The following is a 12,030-nucleotide window of genomic DNA, read 5'->3' on the forward strand; positions in this document are numbered from 1 at the left end:
GCCTGGTGGTGCAGTGGTTAAGTTCGCACATTCCACTTCAGTGGCCTGGGGTTCACCGGTTCGGATCCCGGGTGCGGTCATGGCACCGCTTGGCAAGCCATGCCGTGGGAGGCATCCCACACATAAAATAGAGGAAGATGGGCACGGATGTTAGCTCAGGGCCAGTCTTCCTCAGCAAAAAGAGGAGGATTGGTGGCAGATGTTAGCTCAGGGCTTATCTCCCCTCCCCCCAAAAAAATTAACCTGGAGGCCCCGGGAGGATCTCAGAGCCTCGATAACTGGCTTCAGAGCTGTTTGCGTGGCTACCCTCGCCAGCGTTCTCAGTTTACCTGTAGCAAGCTTCGAGATCTTTCTGCTTTCAAAAATGGGATGTTTCTTCAGAGCTGGTGGGACCGTGGTGGCTTGCCCCATGCCCTCTGAGTGATGTGTGCCATTCTTGAATGCTTTGCAGGCTGCACTCAACTCAGGTTTTCCTTTTTTTTTTGCTCACTTGCTCTTTTCTGTCAAAATCATCAGAGCAGAACTGTCAGGTTCTGTGTGCTGACAGTTCCCAGGTGTGCCCACCGCTTCCTTTCCCTCTGACCCCGCATCCTCACCTTCGACGTCCAGCGTGGCGGGTCCCTCCCAGCCCCTATCCTGTCGTCCACGCGCTGAGCGACTGGCTCAAGCCGGAAGCCGCCACAGGGCGCCTCAGAGACCCGTTCTGGAGTGGGTCATCCTCCTGCCCCTACTGTCACCACTCTGGGTCGCTCTCCTAGAAGACTGCCTCAGCTTCGTACCGGGCTTGCTTCCCAGCCCCTCCCATGCTCCATCCCGCAGCCAGAGTGGTCCTCTTTAGAACAGTAACAGGAACCGACACCCCCGCCTTGAAGCCCTGCATGCTTCTCCATCCCCTTAGCATAAACCCAGCTGCCTCGCATGGCCGCCCCTGGGCCTTCTTTTAAAGTTAGCCGTCTGCCCTTGACCCCAGCCACCCTGCCCTTGACCCCAACCACCCTGTCCTTGACCCGAGCCACCCTGCCTGTCACTGTAGCCACTAGCCCTGACTCCTGCCACCCTGCCCTTGACTTCTACCTCCAGTCCTTTCACAGGTCTACCTCTGGGCTTAAAGGCTTGCCCTCTGGCTGATCCTTCTGGGCTGTTTCTGCCTCCCTGTCTGAGCGGTGGGAGGGCAGGGGGACCTTTTCTGCCGACATCGATCCTCCCCACAACAGGCACCTAGGATGCAGTCAGCAGACACTGGTTGAACAAACAGATGAATGAGAGTTGGGTGCCTTTCGCCGGCCTGCTCATGGAATCGTGTGTTCTGATGAGCTGAAGACGGAGCGAGTCTGACTTTTGTATCTGGGCCTCGTTGTTCCCCGTTGACTTTGATGAGTCCTACATCTGCACCCAGTAGGCTTATTAATGAGTCAAAACAGGAGAAAGAGCAAGTGATGAGAAAACACACGCATGCAATGTGGGGTTTTTATTATGGTTCTTGATAGCTTTGCCCCCTCTTTTAGCTTCTGGTTTATCCACGTGGGGCTCTGGGGGCAGACAGTTTAGGAAGAGATGGTCCATCACCCACCTCCAGAAGGTGGCAGAGGGGCCAGCTCCGGGGGAGCGAGGCCGAGAGGGAAGAGGTGGCACTTTCTAGGGGTGGTGTGTCAGGGGTCCGCCGAGGAAGAAGACAGGAGCAAGGATGAGGGAGACTCGGGATACACCGCAGCCTTCCGAAGCAGTTGAAATGAACGCTCTTTTGCTCGGCGGTGGTGGGGGGGATGGCCTGGGGGGCTGGCGGGTCCATGCCCCTCTGATGGTCACCCCCTCGGGTTGTTGATGCCACTTTGATTTCAGGCCCCGCCTCTGAGCAGGAAGGCCCGGGTCCTTGCTCTAAACGCCCACTTGTGGGATTCTGTGCGTCTGATTTTCGTGGGGTCGTCTTTGGTACCCGAGATGGTTTCCCAGGACAGCAGCCACCCTTGTGCCAGAGGCCGAGGCGTTGGTCCTGTGTTCCCATCTGAAGATTAGGGGTTCAGGGCTGTGGTGGACTCATTTCTGGAGCCTCGGGATTTCTTCTGTGCCGGCCTCCAGGAAGCTGGTGGGCGAAATTAGACCTGCCTCTGCATTGCCCGTTGCTAAACAGACGCCAGCTTCCCATGTCAGCTGGAGAGACGGCCAGGGGCCAAGCGGGAGGGATTTCCACGAGCCTGGGGACTGGAGGACGCGGGCCAGGGCTGACGGGTTTCACTCCTGGACTCCGCTCCCAGGGGCCCCTAAGCAGAGGCAGCGATTGTCCCTATAGTGCTGGACGGGCGGGGGAGGGGGCGCCGTGGGTCGTCACAGAATTGGCTCTTAGTGAAAACTGTTACATCTGTTAAATGGGGGGGACGAACTGAAATTCAGAATGAATTACGCCTGCGTCCGAGGGGTTTTCTCATAGCCTGTAAAACGCTACACTGTGTCACCTTCTCCCTACTTCTTCCCAGGGGATCCCTAAAGATGGCAGAGGCTCACCAAGCCGTCGCCTTCCAATTCACGGTCACCCCGGACGGGATCGACCTGCGGCTGAGCCACGAGGCCCTGAAGCAGATCTATCTGTCCGGACTTCATTCCTGGAAGAAGAAGTTCATCCGATTCAAGGTTTGCAGCGACTCGCTTAAATCCGTCCGGTATTCGCTTGACCGTCCGAGCCTCGTTGTCGAGGTGCAGTGGGAGGACAAGCATTTCAGTGTCCTTGGCACTTAATTTGTGTTTCCGAGGTGCTCTAAGGCTGACGGCACACTCTCGCGTACACTGGGTTGCTGAGTTCTGGAAGAAACTCTGTAAGGCAGGTAGGAGGAGTCCGTACCTTCAGGACAGGTGAGTAATCCAGGCCCACAGAAGGCAGGTCACCTGCTCGGGAGAAGCCGAGGAAAGACTAGAATTCCCATCTCCTGCTCCGAGTCCAGAACCCTTTACCCATTGTAGGAAGAGGATTGTTTTCCAGCCGTGTGAAACCGCAGCGAGTCTAACAGGCATCTCGCTGATAAAATCATCAAACATCACAAAAATCGGCACGTCCATTCAGACACACTTAACTTTGCATGTTCTCAATTCGGTTCACCTGAACGAGCGGGAAGGCAGTCACTGTTTTTAAGCACCTGCCTTGTTTTTAATTTATTTTAAAAATCACAGAAGGAGTAAATGAATGCCTGTTTAAAAACGTTCGAACAGGATGAAAGTACATCCGGTCGAAGGTGCTCCCTCCCCGTTCCCCGGGGTGACCCAGACCACCTTGTGCGTTTCTTCTCCAGTTTTCCTTTTCCAAGGGTGGCGCAGGTGAGGGCTGTTGAGAAAGGCCCGGGAGCTGGAGCGGGTGACAGCGGGGACAGTGGGAAGGTGGGCGGTCCCCTGGCAGCCGGCCTGGCTGGACAGGTGTCGCTGGGCTCCGCCAGTGGGCTCTGGGTCACATCCCGTGTCACTTGTCCCTGCACCGGCTGGCGTGGTCCACCCGAAGCGGAGGAGGGCACCACCCACAGGGGAAGGAAAGTTCGCCCGCCTGGCCTTGCTGGGAGCGCCTCCTTTTTACCTTCAAATCAGGAAAATAGAAACTTGGGTGCAGAGGTGTGGCCATCTTTTCAACCCAGTGGAAATGCTGTTCTCTGATTTTAAAGACCTTTTAGTACAATCGAGGCAGCAAGACTAACAGACACGAAAACATACAGTGAACAGGGTGTGGCCGTGCCAACCAATGGCTCAGGAGAGGACCATCTCGTGCTCGGAGGGAGGGGGGGCCCGGCAGGCCTGTCAGCGCTGCTGCTGATGCGGGGAGGGGCGCGGGGACGTGGTGAGCCGGGACATTTCCTCTAGAACCTTCCTCCCTCCATTTTCATTTCAATCAGTCTCTTATTAAGATGGTTTTAGGGGCCGGCCCGGTGGCCCAGTGGGTTAAGTGCCCCTGTTCTGCTTCGGTGGCCTGGGGTTCACCGGTTCGCATCCCGGGTACGGACATGGCACGGCTTGGCAAGCCATGCTGTGGCAGGCATCCCACATCTAAAGTAGAGGAAGATGGGCATGGATGTTAGCTCAGGGCCAGTCTTCCTCAGCAAAAAGAGGAGGATTGGCGGCAGATGTTAGCTCAGGGCTAATCTTCCTCAAAAAAAAAAAAATGATAGCTTTAGTAAGAATTTTTCTTTAATTGGAAATTTCGAAATATACACAAAAGTAAAAGAGAATCCGGTGCTGTCCCACTTGCCTCCTGGTTTCCACAGCCATCAGTGTTTTGCGTTTGTTTTCATATCTCTTCCTCCTCGGCTCCTGCTACTTTTTTTTTTTTTTTTTTAAGGGTGGGTGGAGGGTTTTGGCTGAAGTATCTTACAGCAGATTCTCGACACGGAGTGAGGTCTCCTGTTAATCCTTTGGGGTTCAGCAGCATCGTGATTCTAGAGTGGCAAGAGGTGTGGCTTTGGAGCTGGGGTCTGGGGCATCCTAGGTGTAGCAGGTTGTGGGGGAGGACGGCACGGTTGGCTCAGTGACGTCCTTAACCTGCAGGGTTTCCTTAGTCCGAGGGTGTGGTGAGGCAGTCTGGGTGGAGCTCCGGAATCTGTAAAACTGGTGCCTTGGGTGATTCTAATGTCCTGGGGTCACTCTCAGGGAAACTGTTTTAGGAGGGTTTTGGCTCGAGGAGAGGAAGGGAAGGAACTGGACACACAAGTTGGAGCAGTTTTGAGGTGGAGGCTCTGGGAGAGATTTCCAGTAGTGACCGCGGGGTCAGGTGGCTTAGCCACCCACGTGCTGGAAACATCTCCCACCCACTGCCTGACATCTCACTGGTCCCCATCGCCAGGGGCCGTGGGGTTTTGTGGGAGGGACCTTGCTCACGACGCCTGTCTGTTTTTAGAATGGCGTCATCACTGGCGTGTACCCTGCGAGTCCTTCCAGTTGGCTCATCGTGGTGGTGGGCGTGATGTCAACCATGTACGCCAAGATCGACCCCTCCTTGGGCATCATCGCAAAGATCAATCGGACCCTTGACACGACGTAAGTAACCCTTTCAAATCTCAAGTGTTCTAGGAAGTTATTGATTTTTTCTGGTTGCTGATATTTTTATGTCTTTTCCAATATAGCGACCATTACTGGTCTGGATTCTGTCTGAAGCTTTGCTCTTGTTACCATGTCGGGTTCTGGGCTGGTCTTAGGGTCCCCCTGGAAAGTTTGTGGTCCCTTGTGGCCCTTTCTCTGAAGACCAGGGGCGAGAAGAGGCATGTTGGTCTGGGGCTGCCCGCTGGACTGTGTCAGGGCCCGAGGCGGTGGCCAGGCAGGGTGCGCTTAGCCTGGCAGGTGGGGTCCTCTAAAGGAATTTCGGCTCCAGGAGCTGGTTGTGGACACAGTCACTTCCTTGCACTGGAGTCCCTCCTGGGCTTCTGTGGCCCTGAGAGCTGACTACTGTGGGGCATTCTGGGGAGACTTCAGCCCTTGGTTCTCTGTTGGAGTGGCTTAGAACCCCAATGCCCTCTCCTGGGAGTTTTAGATTTTTTTCTAGGAGCTTGAAAGGCAGCTTTCTTCCTACCGTGAGATTTGGCCCCGAGGAGCCTTTGGGTTGATACTTTTCTCTAAAGGTATGAATACTGAAAGGTTGGACGTGCCCTAGAGGACATTGATGGGACCCCTCTTATGTCCTTGCTTCCCTCCAGGCCCAGGGGTGGCCCTGACCCCCACGCAGGATCTCCTGCGGGTGGGACCCTGCGCCGTGGTGACCTCTCTCACTGAGGTCTCTGTTGTGAAGGGGAGACATTCAGAAATGCAGATGCTTGCCCAGGGTCACGGAGAGAGGAGGTGGGAGGCTAGAGTTCAAACCCCACTCTGCACACCTCTGACATGTGTGCTTCCTTCCACGTGCCCTGAGCCCCCCTCAGGGCACCTTCCCGCCAGACAGACAAGCATCGCTGCCTTAGCCACGGATGGCCAGACGGTGGGACCTGGGCTGGCCTGCTACCCTGTTCGTGCCCGTGGCCCTTGCTTTGGAGTACACATTTTTATTTTTTGCTGAGAAAGCTCCCAGTTGCTCTGATGCCCCCGTGGCTGCCCGGTGCCAGACCTTCCATCCTATTTCCATGTTGCTTGTTTACATTGGTGAACAATTTAGGTCTCTTACTGGAGAAATAGTGGCGCCCAAGTCCTCGTCCCATAATGGGGCTTTGTTTCTTGGGGCAGGCGTTGCGTGTGGAAGGTGGGGCCCTTGGGGGACGAGATGGCAGCCCAGGTGTGTCACCAGGTTTCCCGGGCTGTATCTGTGGTGCTGGGGTCTGGCCTAAACTACACCAGGAAACGTTTGGGCCTTTCCACGAGCTAGCGGCTGCTGGTCGTTGGATTCAATATAGTTCCTTCAGAAAGGAGGAGGAGGAAGGGGCCGGCCCGGTGGCACAGCAGTTAAGTGTGCATGTTCCGCTTTGGCGGCCTGGGGTTTGCCAGTTCGGATCCCGGGTGTGGACACGGCACCACTTGGCAAACTACGCTGTGGGAGGCGTCCCACATATAAAGTAGAGGAAGATGGGCACGGATGTTAGCTCAGGGCCAGTCTTCCTCAGCAAAAAGAGGAGGATTGGCAGCAGATGTTCGCTGAGTGCTAATCTTCCTCAAAAAAAAAAAAAAACAAAAAGAAAAAGAAAGGAATAGGAGGATAAACTGGCAGAGTGTGACATGAATGAGAACTTATGGCTCGCGACTGAGTTTGATTCTGATGACCCTAAAGAAATGATTGAGCAGTTTTAACTTAAAGGTGTGGATTTTTTGATGTGGCTTTGAGCGGGAGTCCCTGCCTTGTGAACACTTCAGGAAGCCCCCGGGACACATGGGAGTAACCGCGAGGCCAGCGGATCACTCAGGCCTCCAGCTGCCTCTCGAAGGCTGGGTGACGCCTTTGTCAGTGTCTGCAAGGACAGGAGACAAGTGTCCTGTCGAGTCGGTGGAAGCCTGCCTGCATGGGAGGCCTGCCAGGTTCCTTGGCCGGGGAGGCTGGGGCTGGGTCCCTGTCACTCTTGTCACTCCTGCCAGAGCCTCTCTCCTCTGGTCCTTTGGTTCCCGAGGAACCCCAGGCCTACCCCCTGCGCAGACAGCTCACCTCTGCACGCCCTGTCGTGCTGTTCCTGCGTGCTTTTCAGACGGTTGTGGGTTTAACACTGGTTTTTAATTGGCTCTCCAGTGTGGGCCGTCTCTTAACGCTGGATTATATTTAGAAGTCCTGACTATTTAAAGCCCTTTATAATCTGGGTCTTTATAAGATTTGTTTCTTTGTCCCTCTAAACCAATTGTGGTAACTGGGCCATCCCCGGCCCAAATTTAGAAAAACCAGGTTAATTAAGCACCAGTGTTTCCAGGCTCAGGGGCCGTTCTGGAACTGTCTTCCTGGAGAGGATCCCCGACATCTCTCGGCCGCTGCTTTCACAAGGGCAGGTGTCCGGGGCCGTGTGGGGTTCGCTGTGTCTTTTTCCCTCCCCTGCAGCCTCGGAGGAAGCTGTTCGTTAATAGAAAGCTTCCTGCTAGCGCCTGTTATGGAAGTGCCTGTGTGTCTAGATATAAAAAGTCCTGGGCGTGTCATTTATCTGTGGACATTAAGATGCTGTTTGGTTTTTGTGAATCGAGTAAATGTGTGTGTCTTTTCCTTTAGTGATGCAGTGCTTAGAAATCTCAAGTGTAGACCATCTGAAAGGTAGGTTCTTAGATTCCTGAACCCAAGCTTGCCTGTAGATGACACCCTCAGAAAAGACCGCATAGGTTTAAAGTAGAGATGACAGGGAAACTGGACCGCAAGATTTGACACGCTATAGAAGGATAGGAGTTTTGAAGCAAGAGTATTTTAGCTTGAAGATATTTGTTTCTATGTTACTTGTTTTTTGTTTTTTTTTTAAAGATTGGCACCTGAGCTAACATCTGTTACCAATGTTTTTTTTCCCCCTTCTTCTCCCCAATGCCCCTCAGTACATAGTTGTATATTTTTAGTTGTGGCTCCTTCTAGTTGTGGTATGTGGGATGCCGCCTCAGCGTGGCCTGATGAGCGGTGCCATGTCCACGCCCAGGATCTGAACCTGCGAAACCCTGGGCTGCTGAAGCAGAGCGTGTGAACTTAACCACTTGGCCACGGGGCCGGCCCCAACTTAAGTTTTATAAGGTGTTAAATTGGTGGTTTCCAAATACTGGCGATACCTTTAGGGTTGTATTAGGGCTAGATTGGTTGTTTTAGGTTATATTAGGGCTATATTGGTTGTTTTAATAATATGAAGCACACACAAAAATTGTTTTTTAGTTTTTTTGAGGAAGATTAGCCCTGAGCTAACATCTGCTGCCGATCCTCCTCTTTTTTTTTTTTTTTGGCTGAGGTAGATTGGCCCTGAACTAACATCCATGCCCATCCAACTCCATTTTATATGTGGGATGCCTGCCACATCCTGGCTTGATCAGCGGTGTGAAGGTTCATGCCAGGATCTGAACCAGTGAACCCTGGGCTGCTGAAGCAGAACATTCTAGATTACCTGCTGTGCCACTGGGCCTACTCCTTTTTTTACTTTTTTAAATGAGATATATTTGACATATAACATTTTATTGGCTTTAGATATGCAATATAATGATTTGATACATATGTGTATTACAAAATGATTTCCACAAGTTTAGTTAAAATCTGTCAACACATCGGGGCCTGCCCTGTGGCCAAGTGGTTAAGTTCGTGTGCTCTGCTTTGGCAGCCCAGGGTTTCTCCAGTTTGGATCCTGGGTGCGGACATGTCACCACTCATCAAGCCATGCTGAGGCGGCATCCCACATGCCACAACCGGAAGCACCTACAACTAAAGTACATACCTATGTACCGGGGGGCTTTGGGGAGAAAAAGGAAAAATAAAATCTTAAAAAAAAAAATCTATCAACACATATACTTACAAATTTTTTCTTCTCGTGATGAGAACTTTTAAGATCTACTCTCTTAGCAGTTTTCAAAAATATACAATACAGGGGCTGGCCCCATGGCATAGTGGTTAAGTCTGGCACGCTCCGCTTCAGTGGCCCAGGTTTGTAGGTTTGGATCCTGGGCTCAGACCTACACCACTTGTCAAGCCATGCTGTGGCAGTGACCCACATACAAAACAGAGGAAGATCGGCACAGATGTTAGCTCAGGGCTAGTCTTCCTCAAGAAAAAAAAAGAGCAAGATGGGCAAGAAATGTTAGCTCAGAGCAAATCTTCCTCACCAAAAAAAAAAAATTTCATATACATATATATATACACATATATACGGTTAAGTATAGTTACCATTACATCCTTAGGACTTATTTATCTTTTTTAAGGACTTATTTATCTTATAACTGGAAGTTTGTACTTTTTGACCAACATCCCCCATTTCACCCATCCCCCTCCCCCCCAGCCTCTGGCAACACCCAGTCTGTTCTCTATATCTATGAATTCGGGTTTTTTTTTTTTTAGATTTCACATATAAGTGTGATAATGCAGTATTTGCCTTTCTTTCTCTCACTTAGTTCACTTGGTATAATGCCCTCGGGGTCCATCTGTGTTTTGCAGATGGCAGGATTTCCTTCTTTTTTGTGGCTGAATAATATTCCATTGTATATACATACCACATCTTCTTTATCCACTCATTCGATGGGCACTTAGGTTGTTTCCATGTCCTGGCTGTTGTGAATGATGCTGCAGTGAACATGGGGACGCAGATGTCTTTCTGAGACAGTGATTTCATTTCCTTCAGATGAACGCCCAGCAGTGAAATTGCTGGATCATATGGTAGTTCTATTTTTAATTTTTTGAGGAACCTCCATCCCGTTTCCAATAGTGGCTGCCCCAATTTACATTGCCACCAACAGTGCACAAGCGTTCCCTTTTCTCCACATCCTCACCGACATTTGTTATTTAAATTGTTTTATTTTTAAATATTTGATGGTTTCAAGAACAGCTAAAACCACAAAGACGTATGAAGAACTACATTTCCTCATTTTTCAAGTCCTATCTTTACCATAAAATATATTACTTTCCTTAGCAAATGAAAACATTTTCTCTAAGTTTATTATTTAAATGGTCATTTTAGGGGCCGGCCCCGTGGCTGAGTGGTTAAGTTCACGCCCTCCACTTCGGCGGCTCAGGGTTTCTCTGGTTCGGATCCTGGGCGCAGGCATGGCACCGCTCATCAGGCCACGCTGAGACGGCGTCCCACATAGCACAGCCAGAAGGACCCATGGCTAGAATATACAATTATGTAGTGGGGGGCTCTGGGGAGAATAAGAAAAAAAGAAGATTGGCAACAGATGTTAGCTCAGGTGCCAATCTTTAAAAAATAAATAAATAAAAATAAATGCTCATTTTACACGATCAGTTTCTTCCTTTATTTGTGATAAATATTCCTGCCTAGAGCTCTTTTCGATATAAATAGTTGAGGTCATGGTTTTGCCAAGGGATCCAAGTTTCTTATGAGTAATAGTGAAATCCACAGGTATGTTTGAAAATAAAAACCCACAAGGAGCAGGAAGGGAACAGCACAGACTGGCTGCGAGCGGCCAGCCAAGGAGATGCCAGCAGGTCGATCTGAGGCTCGTTATCCTCGGGGCCGGGCCACAGCCTCACAGAGTCCCCTCTGTTGTGGTCGTCCCTAGACCCTCGAGGCACTGGTGCGTTTTTCCTGATCGCACAAGTCAGCCTTGGCTTGTTTCGAGTACCACCGACACAGAGGGGGCTGGTGCTTCTGGAGGCAAGAAGAAAAGTGCCTGAGTCTTTTGAGAGTTGGATTAATATGAATGTCTTCACTTCGATTAGACCCAACTCTGATCGGGGCCTGCGGTCCCCTTTGTGTCCATGGCAGGCCGATGCAGTGTCTCCTGGAGCCGCGGCCCACATCTTTTTTGCACGCTAACGTACCCGCGTTTTGTCCTGTCTCGGTAGTGGCTACATGTCCAGCCAGACGAAGAACATCGTCAGCGGCGTCCTCTTCGGCACGGGCTTGTGGGTGGCCCTCATCATCACCATTCGCTACTCCCTGAAGGTGCTGCTGTCCTACCACGGCTGGATGTTTGCGGAGCACGGCAAGATGAGTCGCGCCACCAGAATCTGGATGGTAATTGATCTCCCCTCTCTGTGGGGAGCTGCTGTGGGGTTTCTTAACCGCTTTATCGAGATGGGCTTGACAAAAAAAGTCGTACCTATTTCACATGTACGCCTGATGTGTTTGGGGGTCAGTCTACAGCTGTGAAGCTGTCACCACCGTCGCTGCCACAAACGTGTGCATCTCCTCCCAGAGTTTCCTCGTGCCCCACTGTTTTTTTTCCTTTTGTGGTAAGAGCACTAAACATGAGATCTCCCCTCTTAGCAAATTTTGTGTGTGTGTGTGTGTGAGTGTGTGTGAGGAAGATTGGCCCTGAGCTAACGTCCGTACCCATCTTCCTCTATTTTTTTGTATGTATGACGCCACCACAGCATGGCTTGGTGAGCAGTGCGTAGGTCCGTAGCTGGGATCCAAACCCTTGAACCCCTGGCTGCTGAAGCTGAGCGTGTGCACTTAACTGCTATGCGACTGGGCCGGCCCCCTCTTAGCAGACTTTTTTCTTTCTAATTTAAATTTAATTTAAATTTTTTTTTAAAGATTTTATTTTTCCTTTTTCTTCCCAAAGCCCCCCAGTACATAGTTGTGCATTTTTAGTTGTGGGTCCTTCCAGTTGTGGCATGTGGGACGCTGCCTCAGCGTGGCTTGACGAGCTGTACCATGTCTGTGCCCAGGATTCGAACCAGCGAAACCCTGGGCCACCAAAGTGGAGCGCGGGAACTTAACCACTTGGCCACAGGGCCAGCCCCTGATTTTAATTTTTTATTTTTTTTAAATATTGACATCAGAGCTAACATCTGTTGCCAATCTTTTTTTTCTCTTCTTCTTCTCCCCAAAGCCCCCCAGTACGTAGTTGTATATTCTAGTTGTAGGTCCTTCTAGTTGTGGCATGTGGGACGCCACCTCAGCGTGGCCTGATGAGCAGTGCCAGGTCCACGCCCAGGATCCGAACCAGCGAAACCCTGGGCCGCCGAAG

The 12,030-nt window shown here is 51.3% G+C and overlaps 1 protein-coding gene across 4 annotated transcripts in view; it reads left to right on the top strand.

The window, feature by feature from the left end:
• CPT1A (carnitine palmitoyltransferase 1A) overlaps nucleotides 1-12,030 on the top strand; it is a 64,019-nt gene that overhangs the window by 14,690 nt on the left and 37,299 nt on the right. For all 4 annotated transcript variants that reach the window (XM_046643264.1, XM_046643266.1, XM_046643263.1 and 1 more), the window contains exons 2-4: nucleotides 2,472-2,625; nucleotides 4,865-5,004; nucleotides 10,898-11,069. In XM_046643264.1, coding sequence (XP_046499220.1) covers nucleotides 2,472-2,625; nucleotides 4,865-5,004; nucleotides 10,898-11,069 — 466 coding nt within the window. The remainder of the gene's footprint in view (nucleotides 1-2,471; nucleotides 2,626-4,864; nucleotides 5,005-10,897; nucleotides 11,070-12,030) is intronic.

The sequence above is a fragment of the Equus quagga genome, chromosome 17 (genome assembly GCF_021613505.1).
Source record: "Equus quagga isolate Etosha38 chromosome 17, UCLA_HA_Equagga_1.0, whole genome shotgun sequence".
In the NCBI taxonomy this organism is placed as follows: domain Eukaryota; kingdom Metazoa; phylum Chordata; class Mammalia; order Perissodactyla; family Equidae; genus Equus; species Equus quagga.